The 22,314-nt window shown below is 47.3% G+C and overlaps 1 protein-coding gene across 1 annotated transcript in view; it reads left to right on the top strand.

Moving 5' to 3' along the window:
- The first annotated feature begins 1,516 nt into the window (after nucleotides 1–1,516).
- plxna2 (plexin A2) overlaps nucleotides 1,517–22,314 on the top strand; it is a 170,666-nt gene continuing 149,868 nt past the window's right edge. Inside the window, exons 1-2 of the mRNA XM_061259087.1 lie at nucleotides 1,517–2,743; nucleotides 10,118–10,300. Coding sequence (XP_061115071.1) covers nucleotides 1,517–2,743; nucleotides 10,118–10,300 — 1,410 coding nt within the window. The remainder of the gene's footprint in view (nucleotides 2,744–10,117; nucleotides 10,301–22,314) is intronic.

The following is a 22,314-nucleotide window of genomic DNA, read 5'->3' on the forward strand; positions in this document are numbered from 1 at the left end:
AGCGCTTCCGTCGTTATCTGCACTTGTTAGCCCCGCACATTGTTCGGTTCCAGGAGGAAAAAAAAAAGATCTACATAACATATGCAGATAAAATTAAAACGTAAAGAAAGGAGGGCTGGCTGATTTGGTCTGACAGAGGGATCTGCATCCCTGATGGTGGCCCCCGATTCATTTAGGAGTGATTGCTCTGCTGCAGATGATTAATTCCCTTCGGATTTGATCACGTCGATTGGGGGGAAAAAAACAGAATGGTAAAACATAGCATAATTGGAAAGCATAATTAATAGATTCAGTGCCAGTTAAACAGCCCCTGAAAGAGCAGGAGTAAAAGGCCTGGTATGAGGAGCCGGGTCCCAATTTGTTCTCACTTTGTTCCAGTAATAAGATCCAGGCCTGCCCACCAGTGGTGGGGGATAATTAACTCTGGGGGATAAACTCCACAAAGGCCCCCTCTTGATTTATGGCATGGGGAGCGAGATCCATGCAGCCCTTCGAGGTGGAGTTACATAAATTGCACACTTTCCTTGATGTATGCTTTCGCAGATAGCCAGGGAAAGACGATGAGGGAGAGAGGGGAAGGTGGTGGAGGGCAGGTGGAGAGGGCTGGAGAGAGAATGAAATCAACTGTAGATGGTGTCTCAGAGGTTTCTTAAACCAGAAGGTCGAGGCAATCCAAAGCCCGGAATGTTTTCCCCTTCATATTCGCTATCCCCGGCAGCTAAACGCTTCTCCCATAAATCTTTTCCTGCCTAAATGTCATTGCACCTCTCCTGATGCTCCTCTTGTCTGTTGGCTGTCTGATTCAAATCAGCCTTTCTGCCTCTTTACCTTTTTTAGCATAATTTTTGCTTGTTTTCTTCATCCAGTTTTACAACATTATACATCGATTGAAAGTCAAGATAAACAGCTACATCAATCTGCAGCTGTCGGCTCCTTAAATGTCTTTTCACTCCGTCCTGTGTTTAGACACCTGTCTGCTCTTGTGATTCAACAGATCACATGTTGGACAGCGAGTAAAGTGACTCATCGCAGTGCTTTCCAGGATAGATTTGTGTTCATTTATAAGGAACTTTTGGGTAGCTTTCAGAAACGACCGCTGTGCCGTCTCAGCAGTGGAGTCTCATGACTCAGGTCGGACTTATTTCCGCGGCTCACTTTCCTGCATTGTTCTGTCCTATCCAGCAGCTCATCGTCACACGTAACGTTTCCTGCAATTGTCCTCATCAGCATCCATCACTTTTCCCCTGCATACCGCGGGCTCGCTGTCCGAATAGCGGGAATTGCTTCATTGAATGAAATGTTCTTTCCTCCACTTTCCACTGACAGTGTCTGTGAGTCAACGATGACTGACTCGGCTCTTGTTTTCTTTGTCTCTCTTTCTCTTTCAGAAACATGTGAAGACCTTGGCGAAGGCACGCACCACGAACACAAGCAGCCTTTGAGAACGGTAAAGACATTACACCCCCACGCCCCTCCCATTCCTGAAGATTCTTGGAACAGTCCGTCTGTAATCGCTATGCGGGCCCCACGAGGCGTGGAGGACCGGCTGGAGCCCCGGGGGACTGCGTCCTTCAGCTCCCGAAGCGGGGTAGGGTGGAGCCTGGGCTGGTGCGTCTTTGTCCTGGCCCTCCTCTCTGCCCAGGCGGGTAGCAGCCAGACCTTCACCAGCTTCCACCCCGAGCGTCGGGAGTGGGCCTTCAACCACCTCACCGTCCACCGGTCCACAGGAGCGCTGTACATCGGTGCCGTCAACCGGGTCTACAAGCTCTCCGGGAACCTGACGCTGCTGGTGTCCCACGACACGGGCCCAGAGGACGACAACAAGGCCTGCTACCCTCCACTGATCGTGCAGCCCTGCACCGAGCCTCTGGTGTCCACCAACAACGTCAACAAGCTGCTGCTCATCGACTACTCTCAGAACCGGCTGCTGGCCTGCGGGAGCCTCTACCAGGGCGTGTGCAAGCTTCTGCGGCTGGACGACCTCTTCATCCTGGTGGAGCCGTCGCACAAGAAGGAGCACTACCTCTCCAGCGTCAACCAGACGGGCACCATGTACGGGGTGATCGTGCCCTCGCACGGGCAGGACGGCACGCTCTTCATTGGCACGGCGGTGGACGGCAAGCAGGACTACTTCCCCACCATCTCCAGCCGCAAGCTGCCCCGAGACCCCGAGTCCTCGGCCATGCTGGACTACGAGATGCACACCGACTTTGTCTCCTCGCTCATAAAGATCCCCTCCGACACGCTGGCGCTGGTGTCCCACTTCGACATCTACTACGTGTACGGCTTTGCGAGCGGGGGCTTCGTGTACTTCCTGACGGTGCAGCCCGAGACGCCGGAGAACAGCATGTCGTCGGGCGGTTCCCCCAGCGACCTGTTCTACACCTCCCGGATCGTGCGCCTCTGCAAGGACGACCACAAGTTCCACTCGTATGTGTCGCTTCCCGTGGGCTGCGTGCGCAATGGTGTGGAGTACCGCCTGCTGCAGGCTGCCTACCTCTCCAAGCCTGGCCGCGTGCTGGCCACCTCGCTCAACATCAGCGCCCAGGACGACGTGCTCTTCGCCGTCTTCTCCAAGGGCCAGAAGCAGTACCACCGGCCGCCAGACGACTCGGCCCTCTGCGTCTTCACCATCCGCGACATCAACGCCCGCATCAAGGAGCGCCTGCAGTCCTGCTACCAGGGGGAGGGCAACCTGGAGCTCAACTGGCTGCTGGGGAAGGACGTCCAGTGCACCAAGGCGGTAAGGGTCTACTGTCGACCGTCTGCACCGCCACGACATCCAACAGGGCCCGCACTGAACCACTCAGTGTCAGACTCAGGCCTAGATTCAATCAACATAAAACAAATAAGATTTTATTTTGAATGTATAAGTGGCACGGATGGTGCAGTGGGTAGCACTGCCGCCTCACAGCAAGGAGGTCCTGGGTTCGAATCCCCGTCGGCCGGGGCCTCTCTGTGCGGAGTTTGCATGTTCTCCCCGTGTCTGCGTGGGTTTCCTCCGGGTACTCCGGTTTCCTCCCACAGTCCAAAGACATGCAGGTTAGGCTGATTGGAGAGTCTAAATTGCCCGTAGGTGTGAGTGTGAGTGAATGGTGCGTGTGCCCTGCGATGGACTGGCGACCTGTCCAGGGTGTATTCCTGCCTTTCGCCCAATGTATGCTGGGATAGGCTCCAGCCCCCCTGCGACCCTGATCAGGATAAGCGGGTTCAGATAATGGATGGATGGATGGATGGATGTATAAGTGTAGGGTTTGACAGTGCACAGCCCTTCAAAGTTTACTTACTTTGTTACCTTTGGGCTGGCCATAAGGCTATAGCTCATTTTGGCTTCTGTAAAATGTTTTTTAGGTTGCCATTGTTAGTGCTGTGCACCATGGGGTCTTTGAAGAAAAAAATCTAAACTTGAAATTATATTGGTCCAATGTGAATTGTTGATGTAATCTTTCCCTCAGTTAACTGCAAGGAGTCCATGTATTAAGCCTCCAAATTTGAAGTAGTGTGCACTTTGCCTACTGTACTAGTCCACAATCCTGGACCATTACACTGCCTTTAAAAGGCACTACTGCAACAAAGCAGTATAGCTAAATTGGTTCACTCAAGGATACAATGACAGGGTTCAGGGCACAGTCATTGAAAATCCGTGATAAAGTATTTTCATCCTGGAAAGTGGTACATTATTACTTTTCTGCAAACTACGTCTGTCTTCTTTCTAAACTGCAAGTCATTTACTTTCTTAAAGTCTTACCAATGTCAGTGTGCTGATACTTTATAGATAGAAAATGTCTTACAGCTTAGAAAGAAGGCAGACACATTTTGTTGAAAAGTAATAATGTACCACTTTCCAGGATGAAAATACTGGTGTGCTGATACTTTATAGATATAAAATGTCTAAATTGCTTACACATTATAAGCTACTACCCAGTGACTTGTGTTACTAGTAATATTAGCGGATAATGTTACTGAATACTAACAAAATATATCGAAAAGTGTGTGTCTGAGAGTATTTTGCAATTTGATAGTGTACAATACAGTTTAGCACTGGAAGTCATTGCTTTTATCATTTTTTTTCTTAACATGACTTGGATAAATCAGGGAAATTAGATAATCCAATAATACAATCTGTAAATGTGTATCTGGTTTTCATGCACTTTGCAGAAATGGAAGCCCGTAGACCCTGCAGTGGTTTACTGTGGTGGCTGAGTAGGAAGTCTGTGCACAGACTGACATAAATGCTCTCTGAATGAACTGGCACAAAACAATTTCACACCATGAACATCTGGCCTTCGTTCAGCCCTTAAAATAGTGCAAGAAGCCAACTCTTCTGACAGGGAGGATATAAACCAACAGTACATAAACAGAGACACCATTCAGCACTCTTGAAGAATACAATGTACACTTAAATCCAGGCACCAGCCCTCTCTAATGGTTATTGTGTATGTGTGCGCGTGTGTGTGCGTGTGTGGAAATTCTTGTGTACACAAAACATAACTGTGTCTTGAAACAACCAAAGCAACATACATGCTTGACGCAGCCTTGAATAAACTACTAGCTTCCTTTCTTGGACAATGAGGTCATGATTTGTTTGTAGTTCTAAGTGACTTCCAGTTATTTATTCTCACCTAATAACATGAATAAGATATTCACAGTTCAGGTGTAAATGAAAGGGAAATAAACACTTAGAGAATGACCTCACCACTGAGAAGAACTTCGGTGAACTAATTCATCATAATAACACAGATACTGTTTCTGGGACTCCACGTGTGTGCGTGTGCATGTGTGTTTATGTGCGTGTGTGTGTGTGTGTGTGTGTGTGTGTGTGCGTGTGTGTGTTTAAAATAGCACAGCACAATAATCAAATCTGATATCAAATCTCACACTATAAGTGATTATGTATAATTGACCAGTGGTTGCAATGAGGAAAACATTCACATTAAGTCTAACCGAGTGAAAAGATGTTTGCGAATTAAGGAGGGGTGTATTTTTCTTGGCAGCAAGCAAAGTGATAATATCTTTCTCCAGTGCAATCCAAATAAACACGGTTCCCCGCTTGGAGAGCTAGTCAGCAGCCATGCTCCCGACCATGTGTTGGGGCACACCGCTGTGCTCACGCAGATTCCCAGTCTTTCTCACAAGGCCACATATCTCCAGCATCTTGTCAGGCACAGTTATGTTTCTGAGGTTTAATTCTGTCTCACGAGGCTGCAGTCCTTTGTGTCTTTGTTCTTTAATTGCTAATATGAATTAAAAGGGAATTATGGACTCTAATTGCTAGTTGGGTGTGTGTGTTGGCGATTGCTTTGCGGTGTACGCGCACGCGCGTGTGAATGAGTGTTTGTGTGGGAATGGGAGTGCGTGTGAGGAGGGATGTTGTTTTTAATGACATTCCCTCCCAAGATCAGAACCGCAGGCCTGCCTTGGTGCTAATCCCTCCAGGGTGCTCCATTGACCCCCTTTATTAACATGAGTAAATTCACCATTAGCGGGATGTCAGGGGTGATTGTCAGATGGAGAGAGACGTTATCGAGAGCCGGCTCCATTTGGTTTCATTAGCACTCGGCCTCTCCCTGGGAGACGTAATGACCAGGAGGCGTGTGCCACACTGGGAATGGACAGAAGCCACCAGATTTTCACCAGAGAAAAGGACTTACACTAAGGCCGGTCTCCTAGAGCAACTAGCACCACCACTAATCCAGAATTTCCTCAATATGTCCTTCATGTACAGGGCTTTAAGGGAAACCTGTTTGGCCCGCACCCTGTGAATTTAGTTACGTTTACGCATGGTTGTCACGTATCACTCAAGATTTGTGCCTAATCATTAGGATTTGATGGATTATCCATATAGGATTATTTAAGATAAGCGAATAAGGTCATAACACTTTTCACTTTCCGCCGGTGCAGCTCATGCTCAGAAATGGCATAGGATTTTTTCTTTTTGAGACTTTTGGAGCCTGAAATGATTTTCTGTAAAAAAAAAGAAAAGAAATCCTTCTCAAAATCTTTTTTTGCCTTAAAGGGATAATTCGAGCAGGCTGTCAAAAATTCTAAAATCTAAAATCACACACAAACACCATCACTGCCAAAACATACACTTAATCTGAAATGATATCAAAAACTCAAGAAAGTGAACTATCCCTTTAAGCCCAAATAAAAAAACCCCACTAAAAAACAGTGCAAAAATGTGCTACAAAACCACCACAGAGACAAGTGTAGCTGAAAGTCAGTGCCAAGTTTTTCTTCCTTCTTTTAAAGAAAAGCAACACAATTTCACAAATGTAGATTATTTTTGATCATGTCAACGGCTGGGTGTTCCGCCTTACCCCTGCTCTCCTGGGTGATTTCACCCACCCCTGCTCTCCTGGGTGATTTTACCCACCCCTGCTCTCCTGGGTGATTTTACCTACCCCTGCTCTCCTGGGTGATTTTACCTACCCCTGCTCTCCTGGGTGATTTTACCTACCCCTGCTCACCTGGGTGATATCACCCACCCCTGCTCTCCTGGGTGATTTCACCTACCCCGGCTTACCTTGGTGATTTGCCCCACCCCTGCTGTCTCGTCTGAAGCATTACCCAGCCCCTACAGAGAGAACAGGGGGCCTTGCATGGGACAGTGTTTCTTAATTAATGCCTTTGGCATCCAGAAAGAAAAAAGAAAAAATATTCCGTTCCGACTCATTCCTCGGCCCGTGGCCCCAGAGGAGATGTCTGAGATGACACGCTGACTAACCCTCCCCTGCCGCGTCCCCCCAGAGCGCGGCGCGTGTTCAGGTATGCAGGTCGCCCTGCAACAACACTGAAGCGCGCCGGAGCGTAAAAGATCCTCCATAGATAGATTGCGTTTGGTGTCCCCGAGGTCGGAGCTGAACTGTTGTCTGTGTTTGGGCCCTGCAACGGTGCTCACAAAGTCTCCTCTCCCGCAGGTAGCCCAGATCCAAAACGCTACGCTCATAGTTCATCACTCTCTGTGGGGGAATCATTCTCAAGAAAAACGTGTGACCTTGCTCTAATCATTCAGCATATACTATGTAAAACTGAAATTTTACAGTAATTGCAAGCGCTCTTTTAAGATGGCCTGCATTGAAAATGAAGCCTCAGGATTTGGTTGGAGGTAAGCAGCCTGCCCAGTTTTATACGTCTAAACAAAACGCTTCCTCAGGGTTTGTTTTATTATCAGAGGGTTATAGGCGGGCTTAAAGATATAAACAGTAAACATGCATGACAGAGTAAAGTATGATTAGTCCTGATATTATGAAATGGAGGTTATAGAGACATTTCTTATCAGCAGCAAATGATGCAACTTGCAAATAAGAACCTAGAAGCATACATACATATCTTCCAAAAAGGAAGTTGATTTTCAGTTTGACGGGCTAATAAAAGAAGTTTATTGCAGGGAAGGTGGCTGCAGTGGATATTACCACAGCCTAGCTGGTAGCCTTCCTCTCTCTCTGTGACCATAAATCAGACTAAACTTGTTGACTGTTTCTGGCCTGTGTTTAATGTCAGACCCACGGGCCTAAATCTGAGGAGCAGACAATTCACTTTTCCAAACACACTATATCGTAATATACTGTATTTGCCATTTCAGTAAACAGAGTTTTCTTTCTTTTCCTGTACACTTTCTCTTCCTTTATGGAAATTAAGTTGGAGTATTTTTTGTGCAGTCCACGCTGTCTTTGGGTTGACAACTAATAAAACCTTTAATCGCCATTTTTTACATGCGGGTCGAATTTTGCACCAGCAATGAATTTTTTTTTTTGGGTGAATGCTCTTTTTTGGAGTAGTAACATGCAAGATGGCTGTAACTGTTAGCATGAGAATTAATGATAAGGAAAAGCAGATTTGCCAACATCTGGCCTCGTAATAGCAGTATGATTAAATTTCCGTGTTTCCTCGTTCTCTGTAGGCTTGCAATCGAAGCCACAACTTGGTTGTAACTCAGATGTAGTTAAAAAGGACATACCAGACCGAATGGGATTTGGGTGGTTTGCCACAGGGCTTTTGCAATCTACGCTGCATTGCAGTGCCTTGTAATCTTTTTAGCAATAAATCTAAATGGAATGAATAGCAAATTATTTGAGCTGGCTCGTTAGCTTTTCTCTTTTATCTTTCAAGCCGTCATTGGATCTGTATGTGTTATTTAAACGTCCAGACCACTCGTGGTTACTCAAAAGTTGCTTTAAGCATTGTTTCATTTATTGCCTACTGAGGTCAAGCTATTTTAGGAAAAACGTTTATTGTAGTTCAAGACCTTTTGTCCTCATGACCCCTGTTTGTGAACGTAGCATATTCAGTATACAATGAGCTCAGTAAGGTTGGGGTCAGGTCTACCATAGGTTATGTGACCTTCTAAACAGGCTACAAATACTGGGTCTGAAGTTACTGGGTAGGAAAAGCAACAGAGACTTTGAGAGAATTTGTGAAGAGATATGTGAAAGGACTGTTTTTAGCTAGATAAATATATTCTGTTTGGTTTAAAGACTAGTACAAACACTGATTGCAGTGGGGTGTTTAATATAGCATCTTTATGTATTTATGTTACTGTAACTGTAGCTGCCAGAAGTGTGCAGACATCGCAGTGTACAATCATATATTATAGTGTATAATCGATAGTCTTAAAATCTACAGTAAATAGGTTGTTTCATCTGCTAAATTATATAAATTGTAATTTTTATATACAGTTTATGCAATCCTGTAATATACACAAACACACACAAACACACCCACACCAGTATAACTACCCCAGCATTAGCATTTCAATGCTTACATAGTCCCCAGCCCCACCATGAGAACACGCTCATGCTTTGTAAAAACACATCGCCATTTCTGTTTTTTTTGTGCCCATATACACAGCTGAATATACTACACTTTAGTTACAGCTACACAGAGGAGAGTTCTGAGCTGATCTCTGCTAAGATACCAATGTTATTTTGGGAAATGAAAATAAGCGGAAATACCACGGAGAAGCTTATTCAAACTGAAACATTTATGCCCCTTCACTTTATTGCTTTTTTTTGCTCATAAAAGAGTAGAAGTGTGTTGCTTAGAGCTCTGTGTACAGGGCTGGAAGTTAACGGTAATCCTCGTGCTTGGCAGGCGTTTCTACAGATCTGTTCTGGTAGAGCTCGCGCAGGGCTGCTAAACCGAGCGTCACTTTCTCTCCAGCTCTGACAGTACAGTACATGACACTTTGAGGCCACAGTCCAGCAACTTGACAAGAGTTAACCTGAATCCAGACTCTTTATCTGCTCTGCTGAATTGTGTGCAGAGAGTGCTAGTCTGTAACGAAGCAACTGTGCCCTCCGCAGCACTGAAATCATCAGTCTTGCATCACCCATGGCCGTCGTGGTCTTTAAAAACCGTCGGACGCCGCGCGCGTCTCGTCAGGACGTCTCCCTGGTTGACACGAGGTCATGTGACCGAGCCTCTGGAGGCCGAGGCAGAGTGTCAGAAAGGCTGCTCGGTGCCTCCGCTCCCCGTTTCACTGCGTCTCTCTTCTCTGCGACATTAGCACTATTAATGAGGCACAGGGAGAGGAAGGTGCAACAAAAACTGTCACTCAGGTTGGCACAAATCGCTATCGCAACTTCTTACAACGTCGCTGTTCGGTGGTGGTGACTGGCAACATTCTAGCAATGCTTTACCTTGGTTCCTTTTCAGCCACACCCAGAATGCAACTTTCCACCTCCATTATTTGTCTGTTACAGATTACACTTCCACTTTTTTCCCCACAGGAAATATTTTACAGATGGTGTCTGCAAGTTGACAGAATCACAAGAACATGACTTCATGACTTCCTATAATTTGGCTCCAACTGCTTGAGCCATTTAGGGCCCTGATTATTACTTCCTGGAACACCACCTGTGTTTGTGTATAAGGAGGTAGTGGGTTTTCATTTTGGATTTTACACTTTTGCATTTTATCTTGCTAATGTGGCAGCTTGCCAGTTAGCGAGAAAAAAGAAAACTAAAATGAAAATTGTCATTAAAAAAAGAAAAGCTGATAAGAATGAGTCATTAATCCACTTCTTTATCATTAAATTCAGTAATTCCTTGTGTGGAAACACTACTGTACAATGTCAGTGTATGTGGTGAGTGACATTGTCCCTCTACTCTAACAGCCTGTGCCCATCGACGACTCGTTCTGCGGACTGGACATCAACCAGCCCCTGGGCGGCTCCCAGCTGGTGGCAGGCCACACGCTGTACACCGAGACCCGCGACCGAATGACCTCCGTCACCTCCTACGTCTACAACGGCTACTGCGTGGCCTTCGTGGGCACCAAGAGCGGCCATCTCAAGAAGGTAAGTCCGGGTTCAGAGTTGCTTTGTCTAACACAGACTTGCCCGCAATGCGCCCGAGCCTTCAGGAAGGTCATGCGAGTGGGCTCCTTTGAATGCGCTTCAAAGTGAATCGGATAAGTGTTTCGGTCATGATTACGTGATAACCGAATAATATAAGAGTGTAGCAAAAAGCTCTGGTCTGTACACTGCGAAAATGGGATACTTCAAAGATTAATGCCTTTCAGAACAGGAGTTTCCGGAAGTTAGTCAATACATAACTAATTTGGAAGACACAAAGTAAAGGTCTGGTTTTTTTCCGATGTGGAGAGCAGGATGTTCGGTGTGAGCGGCAGGGGAAGACGTGGGCATATGCTCCGGCGGGGCTGTTTTATTGGAGCGCACCGGGGCACAGCCGTAGAACTAATGGAGTCTGATGGCGGCTCGGTCGGCCAGACGACGGCGGAGGCCGAGGAGCAGACGGGCGGACCTCCGCGCCTCGCGCGCGCCGGCCCTTTAAGACAGCTGATGCTCCGGGATCCCCCCGCTGTGGACGGGGTGCGCTGGCCGGGCCCCGCCGTTCCCCGCCAGCGTGCGCTTCACTGCCCCGGTTTACCGAGAGATTAGCGCCCTTCACTTTATAACGGCGGAGGAGCCAGACTTCCTCTTACCCCCGCTGCTGGAGTCAGGGGAACGCGCGATTCAAAGCAGCCAGCTTTATTAAAGGATTAAAGCGCCTTTACCGCGTATGCGTGCGTGGGCCGGGGTTCGGGCCCGTTTCAAAGTCGACGCGGGAGCGGTTTAATGAAGTGGGGAACGCAACCCCGCTTCCCCCCGGTTTGATAACGCGTTCCGCTCAGGCGGAAGGGGATTGAAGTGAGTCTTCGCCTGTCGCCACGACCGAGCTCGGAGGCCCGGGTCACGGAATAGAGAAGGGAAGGAGAAGGAGGGAAAAGCGTTAATATTCCGCCGGGGACAGCCGGGCGTTATTAATGTGGGCCGCCACTCGTCTCAGCGCCTCGCCCGGCCCGATTGATGGCGATTATTTGAAAAATATGGATCGAGCGAGAATAGAAAACCTTTTTTTTTCCGCCTGAATATTTAATGCATTCCATCACACTGCGTAGGGTTCATTCGCGGCGGTCATTACGGGCAGCTCCTGTGCAGTGGAGCTGTATAACCGTCAGCGACCCATTAACTTTAATAGGTGGCTTTCATCTAGAGCCAGGACGCAGAGACGGAACCCAGGCACCTGCATTGATATCATATACAATTTTCCGATCGTAGCCCCGCTGTTGGCAAAGAGGTATTGGCGTGGAATCATGATGCATTTCCGTATAGCGGGAATGACAAAAGGGCCCATAAAGAAGACGACATCGGAACACTGTATCCGAGCAGGAACACGGCCCAGGAAGCTGATAAACTGAGTCGTGTTCGCTGTGCATTTGCAGGGCGTAGTAAATGCGTTTCGTTGTGTGATCACGCCATCGGTTGTGACCAGAGATGCGACAGGCTGCTGTTCCTGAGACCCCAGGGCCCAGTCCTGCTCCCAAAGCCACTGCAGCCCTCAGTCCATTGGGTGCCGTTATGATAATAATTTTACATTTATCTGACTCTTTTATCCAAAGCGACTTACGGTTGATGGCTACACCAGGGCTTGAACCATCAATCTTCCAGGCTACAGGTTGACCTGTGGGAGAAGAGTGAAGAAATTTTGCCTCCACTGGAGGCCTGCCCCTGAACTCCTCCTACAGAGAGAGATAGAGAGACAGAGAGATATAATATTGCATACATGTATATGTTGTTGTTGTTGTTGTTTATGTTGTACATACATATAATGTGGCACACTATAATGGAAAAGGCATTCATTCATTAGCTAACAGGTTGTAGAGTTGACTTGTTCTTGTTCGTTGTGACATTCGCTTTGGCGACACGTTACATGTCATGCCAATAAAGCACCTTTTTGAATCGAGAGAGACGGAATGACAGAACCAGTCTGCCCCTCGTAAAACACAGTGTAACATCTCCAACGCCCCTGACCACCACCCCCCTGGGAAACTACAGCTTCTGAGTGTGGAAGCAGAGCTGCTGGAGGCCTCCAGGGAGCTGTGGTTATGGTGGGATGGAGGGGACAGAGAGAGTGAGTGGGAGGCAGCTGGTTAGAGCTGGTGTAGGAAGCTGCCCTTTCCCTCTGTGATGCTAGCTTTGGCAACACTCATGCCAGCGCAATTAGATTTAACTCAGAGATACACGCAAATGGACCGGGGACACAGACATTTATTTATTTCTGAATATATGTGCTCATCAAGCTGTGGAATAATAGAGGTCCGCGCTGTGTAATCCTCTTATTAGAATGACTTCAATTATTTAAGCCTTTTATTTCCGCAATGCTAAATTGAATCAGCCAGAGCACTTTAACCCTTTCACAACCCCCTCCGTCACGCACATAAACACCCACGCATGCGCATGCACGTACACACACAAACAGAAACACACACACACACACACTCGCGAGCATAACCGCATGTCTTGCAGGTGCGCTCAACACACTCACAGATGTACGCCCACGCACACATATGCTTTCGGAGGTGTACACGTGCACGCGTTTAATGGATGACGAACATGTTCCCGTGAACGATAGCTGCGATGGAGGCTCTGTGTGCGCCCGTGCCCACGCTTGCGGCCGGGGGTCTGTGGCTCCCCGCGCTCTCTCAGGCTGGAAGCGCGTTCCGTGGCGCTGCCCCGTCCCCAACGACGACGCCGGCGAACGGCCTCGGCATCCGGGCCCGACCGAGCTCCCGTGATCCTCTCTCCTCCCTCTGCCACGGGCCGATAAGCCGTCCCCCGGGACCCGGTGACGCGGAGCCGTAGGGTGACACGCAGAGACGCCCCTCCCTGTCGGAGCGCAGCCGAGCGGAGCTGGGGGGGGGGAGAGGAAGAGACTGCTGAAATGTGAATTTAGTGCCCAAGAAGCCCGGCTTGCACTGCTGCCTGTAATTGGATTGGCTCCTTTCCCAAAGAACCCCCCCCCCCCACCCCCCACCACCCAGCGCCCACCACTCCCCTCCTCCCTCAGTCCTCACTCCCCCCATCCTCACACTCTCTTTCCTTACTGCTCTCCTCTCTCTCTCTCACTGTCTTCTCTCCGTCTGTCTCTCTCACTCTGTCCGTATCTCTGGCTCTCTCACTCCAGCTCTCTCTCTCTCTGTATGTATGTATATATATATATATATATATATGTATATGTCTCTCTACAGAGCTGCTCCTGCTGTTTCTGTTTCCATCTCTCGTCGTCTGTTGAAAAGCATGGAAATGGAGTCTCGGGCCGACGCATTCTGCGCGGTGCTTCCTTTCTTTCCAGGCGACTGCAGAAGACGGCAGAGGGCCGCGGGAAGACTTCGGCTCTAAAGCGAGCAGAGGGGGGTCCGCGCAATGACAGGTTGGGCGTTAGAGGGGAAGGGCACATTGTAGCCCAACGTGATGTTTTTCTCACAGCGGGTTGGGCGCGGGTCGGGCGCGGCTCTCCGTGGCGGTTAACCTTTCGGGCGACGGGAACGCGCGGTGAGCAGGAAGCTCCGCGTCCCAGCCGGCTGCCCGGCAGCGTCAGCTCAGCCCGGCCTTTCCGGGGTGGCTCCCCTCGCGGCAGTGATTGATTACCGGCACCGCCACATGTTTGCCTCAGCAGAAAACACCCCGGAGGAGGCTGGGAAACGCAACAGCCTCAACCAACAACCGGAGCCTTTCATCCCCGGGGAAAACCTCTGCGCACGTGACTGCAACTTGTGCATTGACTCTGAGGATCAAAGCATTTCATTTACTTCTCCTGAAAAGATAGGAGATGAAGATATATTTAACCAAGTGCCCATATTGCTGCGACACCCATTCGATGCATATACAAGAAAATCAGTATTTAGGAATTTAACCGAAGGATAATCTGTATACATGAAAAGTGTGGCTGTTTAGAGTCTGCACAGGCTGGACCCATCCCATGCGTGGTTGATATTCAGCCATTTTCAGCCTAACCCTGGTATGAGTTTTTTAGGAAATGACGTGTATTTCAGGGCTCACAACGCCAGCCTGCCAGTCATTGTGGAAACGATACTGTGTGTTTAAGTCTGGGCTCTGTTACCAGAGAGTTGCATCACCTAAAATGGATCGGCTTCGTGATGTTGACTTTTCTGCTCGAGTGAGCTGAATTTTATGTTGGGGAGTACAGGTTTTAGGAGGAGGACGCTGAATTAAGTGGGGACGATCCCCGGGGAATCTCTCGCTTTGATACTCAAGGTGGTCGGAGCCATATGTAAAATTGGACATTAAAAGAGATTCTTCCAATAGATAAGTGCTGAGGTTAAATAGCCCCCAGCGTCTGTCTCATGTGAGAGCCTTGTAGTATTCATCCAGGTACTGCAGGCTCGTGTGTGTGTGTGTGGAGTTTGGTAGCTGGTTGTTTAGAAGCCACTCGAAATGACAGCAGTTATGACTGGCAGTTATGGCTGACTCTTTACCACTCGCACTGTCAGAAGGAGCAGGCCTCTCCTCTCCCCTTTTCCTTTCCCAGCTGAATTTATAGCCAGCGCTTCATTCTGAAGGCTCGTCTTTAACGAGATAGAGATATGTGGGACGCATGGCAGTCTGCGGCCATCGTCAAACAGGGAACAACAGAGAAAACCAAAACACCCGGATACGAGCTGACCCGCGAAATTGATTCTTTTCATCACGCTCTGGTACATAATCAGCATTTTGTCCAAACCCTGACTTTGGCACGCCAATAGGAAACACTCAAAGAGATTCGCTCAGGTGTGCACCCACTTGTACAAAATGCGTAATTGGACCAACGTCCCGTTGAACCTGTTCACGCCCGCCTGGAACACAGCCCGGGTGGCAGACCACAGCTGACACTGTCGCACAGAGAGCCTGAGAGTTTACAGGAATCTGAAGCTGACACTGCCGCACAGAGAGCCTGAGAGTTTACAGGAATCTGAAGCTGACTCTGTTACACAGAGAGCCTGAGAGTTTACAAGAATCAGAAGCTGACTCTGTTACACAGAGAGCCTGAGAGTTTACAAGAATCTGAAGCTGTCTCTGTTACACAGATAGCCTGAGAGTTTACACGAATCTGAAGCTGACTCTGTTACACTAAGAGCCTGAGAGTTTACAGGAATCGGAAGCTGACTCTTTCACACAAAGAGCCGGAGAGTTTATAGGAATCTGAAGCTGACTCTGTTACACAAAGAGCCTGAGAGTTTATAGGAATCTGAAGCTGACTCTGTTACACAAAGAGCCTGAGAGTTTACAGGAATCGGAAGCTGACTCTGTTACACAGAGAGCCTGAGAGTTTACAGGAATCTGAAGCTGACTCTATCACACAGAGAGCCTGGGAGTTTACAGGAATCGGAAGCTGACTGTCACACAGCCGGAGAGTTTATAGGAATCTGAAGCTAGCACTGTCACAAAGTTGAAGGAAGCTGTTGGAAGCTGATCCTTTGGTACAGCGACCAGTTGGTAAAACGGAAGCTGTAGGAAGCTGATCCTGTTGCATAGTGAACAAAAGAGTTTAAAGGAAGCAGTAGGAAGCTGATCCTGTCGCAAAGCGAACCGGAGAGTTTAAAGAAAGCTGCAGGAAGCTGATCCTGCAGGAGAGTTTAAAGGAAGCTGCAGGAAGCTGATCCCATAGCTTATTTAATACAGGCATCCTTCTTCCCTGGCAGCTTCATTTCTCCCTCTGTGGAAAGCGCCTTTGTGCTGCAGCGGTGGCTCCAGCTGGGCCCAGTGCTGTTTGATGCCAGTGTTATTGCAGGATTACAGCAGCACTGAAAGAGAGCACCGTCCCTCCCGCCAAACACGCGTGCACCGTTTCAAAAGGAGGGGCCCGAGGATCGAGTGCGTGAGGGAGGTGTCCTCTCCTGCCAGGGCCCCCCGCCCCCAGCGTCTCACCTCAATAAGCGGAGCGGCCTAAACAAAAAGAGGCGTGCAGATTTCACGGCGTGGAGAACAGAGGCGGAGAAAGAGAATTCCGCTTTCCACCAGGATGTCGTCGGCCCTCGTCAGCCAGCATGGAGGACGCTGTCCCTAGCAACAGATGAGGCTCATGGCAACGATTGAAAAGAGCTTGGTCACGACCCCCCCCCCCCCCCCTCCACCAAAAACCCACCCCCCCTGTGGATGTCCCTTCCCAAGCACAGCGTGACACGTTCCACAATCTGTCCTGCAGGCACGGGGACATGGGGGTGGGAAACACACACACGCACACACACACACACACACACACCTGTGTCCTCGCAGACGACGCAGAAGCAAGAGTCTAGATTTCGATACCTCAGTAATTACTTGTAAAAAACATCTCAACCCAACTCAATAAGTCATTATGAACAGGAAATCCTTGTTTACAAGCAAGCCTCTAGATGATTCATTATAAATGTCAGGTAATCCATATTAAAAAGAATAATTTAATCAACAGGTTCTTGTTTCTCAAAGGAAATCCTGTTGCTGCACACTTTTGTGTCCCTTGTTTTACCAAACTGGTGTAGTTTAACACTCTGTTGTGAGCGAGTTTCTCAGAACGTTGGCAGTGTGTAAATGTTGAGCGGTGTGTAGGCCGGAGCTGACCGTGGAGATTGAGGGGTGGCAGATGCAAAGCCCCTGCTCCACGCTCCTCTAACTCCTCGTTGGCCTGAGTCACGGGTCTGTCCTGCGTCCCTGTTAGTCCAGCAGTACCCGCTCTCCTGTTGTCTGTCACTCCGGGTCTTGTCCAGATGGCCCTCTAGTCAGTCACACATGCAGGGCTGTGGCACAACCTGTGACTGTTTTGGAAAGCACCAAACCTCTCCTCCCAGTTTTAGGACATGCCAAATCTGACGCACACGCGTGCACACACAGACGCGCACACACACACACACACATTCACATATACACACAGACACCATTTTGGTTGATCACAGTCTTTAAAGTTTGGCTGGGATGAGCCCAAGTCCTTGCGGGAGTTCTCATGCTTGGCAATTATTCCAACAGCACTGGCAGAGCAGTAATTGCTAACAAGTACGTTTCTAATTCACACTCAATTTCATGTCAATTTAACATCTCATCTTTTTTTCTAAATTGAATAGTGGTGCTCAATTAATCTCCACTGGCGTAACAGTAATAACAAGGACATGACAATCACATAATTAAAGTAGAAAAAAACACAAAGCAAATTAAAAAAGCACTTTTGTTTTATATTACAATATTACATGGCATTAATCGACAATATTTATTGTGGCTGATGTGAATCTTTTAATTGTATTAAAATAAAAGTATTGACCTTCTGTATGTGAAAAGGTGTGCAGCTGAGTGATTGGGGCCAATATTGCTCTGTGAACACAGTCTCTCTGACTCCCTCTGCGAGATTGCAAGCAATCTTCCTAATCATGTTACACTTGGCAATTCAGTCTCAATTTGCCTGCTGGCAATAACTGCGAGCTACAATTGCTTGGAGAAATTGCCAGCTGTAAGAGCTCCTTCCAAGTACCTCTCTGAGTCATCCCCATTGCCTGCAGTCTGAGGGGGGATGTAGGCTCTACCCACGTCTAGATGAGGCTGATGAAAAAGGCCTAGTGCAGCTAATACTCCAAAGGCCCCCAAGGCCAACACAGCAAACAACCAGAACCCATCCTGAGGAATGGATCTCAACGTCCATCTCTGATGACTGGCTGTCACCGGTTCTAGCTCACTCACACCTGTGTAAAGCAATAAACCCAGTGGCCTTGCCCGCAATTAACCAAAATGGAAAACATTTAGCCAAACTAGGTACGGAGAGCATATGGCTTCTTGTGGCGTGACAGAAGAGGAGGTGTTTAGCCAAGCGGCACGTCTGCGTCGGTGAGCTGCGTGCCAGCTGTGTGCTGGATGTTGAGAGGCGGTTGGTTTTAATCATCTGTCTGCTCCTCGATGGGTCTGCTCTTCCCACAGCGGGGCTGTGACCCTTCGCATGTGACCTTTGGCCAGCCCACCGTTGCTGGCCCTTTAACTTTATTCGCTGACAAAGAAAAAGCAGAACTTCAGAGCCCCCCCGGACCTCTTCCTTTCTGAAGAGAGCTCTGTTTTGCTTTGGGAGTTCCAGAGAAGAGCCCTGAAATCTCGAAGAGCTTCACTGAGCCTCGAGCGTCTCGTGGCATTCGGTTAAAGGGGTTGGCTGAGCACTGGAGGGTGGACGGAGGGGTCCCCGCTGTGCTATTCAAGAAGCCCCCCCCCCCAGTCTCTGGCCCCCACTTCTTCCATTGGCTGGACCCCAGCCCCACACCTCCTTATCCTCTCCTCCTTGTTGTCATGTGTCCCTGTTCCAGGCTCTCTCTGTGTGAGAGGAGGCCTGGTCAAAGCCAGATGTCCCCATTCACTGACTACCCCGCAGTGATCTTATTACACATTCAAATACGTCCTTCTCTCTCTCTCTACAATTTTGCTGCTTCCCTCTGTCTGCATTCACACTTTAATGCAAATAAATGTATCGTTAAATGTGCTTTTTTTGCAGCCACAGTAAATCACTTTGAATAGATCTGTACTTTCCCCCGACATAAGGTGGTTGGTTATACAGTACATTATCTGTTCGGTTCTGTGCAGTGTGTAACCCTCCTGAACTAAATCACACATGAGCCTACAAAAGAGTTGTGTTGTTATAACTCTGATGCAGACATTTCACAAGTCTGTCCAAAGTAATCCACTCAGTGTTCTTATTTATTAATGTAGAATCCATGTGTTGTATAAATTAATATATGTGTAAATAATTTTCCATTAAATGTTCAATTTGTCTGTCGACTTTATGATATATTTAAATGTCAAACTTTAAAAGATACATTTATTAACTCATGAACCTATAAGAGCCAACTCATGAATATATATATAAGAGCAATCTTTCACCTAAGATAAATGGTTTGTCTTCCAATTTCCCTGTTAATTGAACTGGAAGTTAGGTTGTTATCAGCATAATATGAACTGCCTTAACAGAAAGGAAATGGGAGACAGATACAGAGACCAGCAGCTTAAACAGAGCTCTGCTTCAAGGTTTGGTAGCAATTCTCCATTTAGCAGATTTGCATGTGGTTTTGTCTGTTGCTGAGTGCAGTGTTACTCATATTGGGTAACCACATTAGACTTTTTGAACACAGATCCATGTCTTCCTAGTAATTTGTTTGATATATTAAACACATGGGACAACTTCCAAAACCTCTACCCACTCTACTTCATCGGAACCATATGCCTTTTTTCGTCTGGGCAATGCATATGTACCCTACATTTAATAAAAAAACAGTGTAATGAGGAGGTTAGGTTTGAGTGGTTGTGGAATGGAGGTTCGTGCGGTTTGGACTGGAACTTTTGCTCCATGGGAGATGGATTTTGGCTAATAACATTGCGTTCCTTTCGTGTGTGTGTGTGTTTTTCTATGTGTGAGGAGCATTAACACCCCCTATGACATGACAGAAATGTGGTATGAATGTATGTTTCAGTGCAGACGTAGGGGGAGGCCAGCTTTCTGCTTATCAATATTCTTCCAGCTCTCCCACCAACTCCCCGGCACGTGTGGCCACCGCAGAGAGAGCATTTGAAATTCATAGGAATTCTTATCAGTTTGTGCATCAGTCCTGTTGATCTGTTTCTCTGGTAACCGTGTTCCAAAGACGCGTGTCTCCTTTCCCTCCTCCTCAAAACGTCAAACGCACATATCAAACAGCTCAAAAGTTGTTATGGGAACAAATATAAAAATAAATAAAAGTAAAAATAATTCAAACTAACAAAGTCGTACGCATGAAAAAAATAAAAACAACGAACAAATAAATAATAATAAAAATGTGATGGAATACAGGCAGTCACGTGCCGGCTGTACCGATATTCAAAAACAGCACGTTTTCGGTTCAATCAAACAAAAATACACGCTTTGTGCCGAAGTTTGCTTTTAGGTTTCTCATTTGACATAAGTGAAATCTTAAGAGAAAAAAAAATCTCTTGAACATGATTCCCCAGATAGATCAGTACAGTGGCCCAAAGTGGGCATTTGGCCTAACGCCAGGCTGTATCGATTGGCTTCACACAGTACCTGATTGGACTGGAATAACTGTGATTACCCAATCCATTACTGCAGGGCTGAGGTAGGGAGGGAAAATTAGATAAGAGCAAATAAGTGGAGAATAGGATTTATGCATCAGCTCAGGGTCGCCGAACGCCTGCGTTCTCTAAAACTGCACCATTTGCCGGCCGTACATTAACAACCCTGTTCGGCAGATGTCTTTTGTGTGAAGAGAAATGGGCAAGGTTACTGTAAAACCTTAAGCATTGTGGACAGGTATGTTGATAAATCGTACATGCATGTTTGTGTCCCCGTCTCTGTTAAAATTCTGTGAACTGCCTTCATTTCAAGCTGTGTTATTTGAGGAAAGCTTAACAGGGCTCTTATAAATTTTGTTTCTTGGAAATAAAAAAGCTTGAAGCGCTCTTTTCTAAAGCACGCAGTCAAAGAAAATCACTAATATTAATATCTGTACCTAAAGGACTGGCCCCTGACTCTGACTCTGACTCATTCTGTTTTCCATGGCAGCACATTTTCTTCAATCAGAACTACATTAAATACTACAATAAGAATTTTTTAATTTTTTAAGTATGTTCTTTACTGTACTTGCCTTGATGATATGGTGAAGCTTTATTTAGCTATCTGCCCTACATCATGCTTGTGTTTCCATCAGCTCTCTGTTTGCCATGTAAACCAAATCTGTGCTCCTAAGCATTTGGTGACTGCCTGCTGAATCTTTGTTTGTGATTATATGCAATAATTATTGTGTGAAACGGTCATCTCCTATTAGAGGTCAGTGATCCCGTTGGGTGTTTTATGTATTGGGCCAGCAGCCCCTGTGCAGAGCGGAAGCTATGATCCCAGGGTGCCCATACCCTTTGATGGGCAGCAGTGAAGAGACGCTGTTTGGTCACGGTCACTTTGCCTCGACACGCAGGAGAAAACTACTTTAGCATTCCAGAGCATGTTCCCTCGCTGCCTCTCTCTCTCTCTGTCTCTCTCTCTCTCTCTGTCTTTCTGTTTGTCATCTCCTTCATCTCCTTCTTCCTCCCTCCTTCTATCTTAATCTCTTCCATTCTTTTCCCTCTCGCCTTGTCTTTCTATGTTCTTCTCTCTAACTCTCTGACTCTCACCTCTCCTTTTTCTACCTGTTTCTCATCCTATAACCCTGCCTCTCTCCCTCCCTCTCCATTTGCCTTTCTCTCTCTCTCTGTCTGTCTCTCTCTCTGTTGCTCTTTTCTTTCTTGCCTTGTGCCCAGGGACCATGCTCTAGCACCATTTCTGCGAACGAGAAGCAGCACCAAGAGGAAGCTCCGCTGGCAAGCCAGCGTTGGATCAAAGATTTTGTTTCTGTGACAATTAGCGGGATGTCTCCAGCCCAAGACACAGGCCCCGCTTTTAATCGCAAAACACGGCACTAATGAGGGCGGCTTGTGCCGATTCCCCCCCAAGGACGACTAACCTATGGGGCGCAACTAACCGAAATCGAATCAAACGTCTTTTCTTTGGCACTTCACGCTCACACAAAAAAAAAGATAAACGAATAAAAGCTGAGAAATATTTAGGAGGTTTTTGAGTGATTTCAGAAGCAGCTCGCCTTCATTGAAACACGTCTCCCCCCGGTCACAGACACGGTGGTCTGTGTGTAGCAGAAATGTGCTTTTGGCAGTCAGCACCGCCCCTGTGAGCATTCTGTACATCGAGCCAAACTCAGCAACCAAGTGCGCAACACTTATTAATTTCAACATTTTGTTGTAGAAATATTGTGCCTGCCTCTCCCAGCAGAAAGAGAGAGGAACAAAAACAATAAGCAGGACAGTCTGTGAAATCTTAGAATGCGGGAGGACAACCTTAGCCTGGATTTAGTCAACATTTTTTTATTGAGAAATATTACCTTTTTCCTTTGCTGGTTAAATGCAGTGCCTTATCACAAAATCAAATTTTGCCTAGCTGTGCTTATGAAGAAACAAACACCTGCATTCAGCTCTGTGTCAAGGTTAAGGGC

This window comes from Conger conger, chromosome 10 (assembly GCF_963514075.1).
Source record: "Conger conger chromosome 10, fConCon1.1, whole genome shotgun sequence".
NCBI lineage: Eukaryota > Metazoa > Chordata > Actinopteri > Anguilliformes > Congridae > Conger > Conger conger.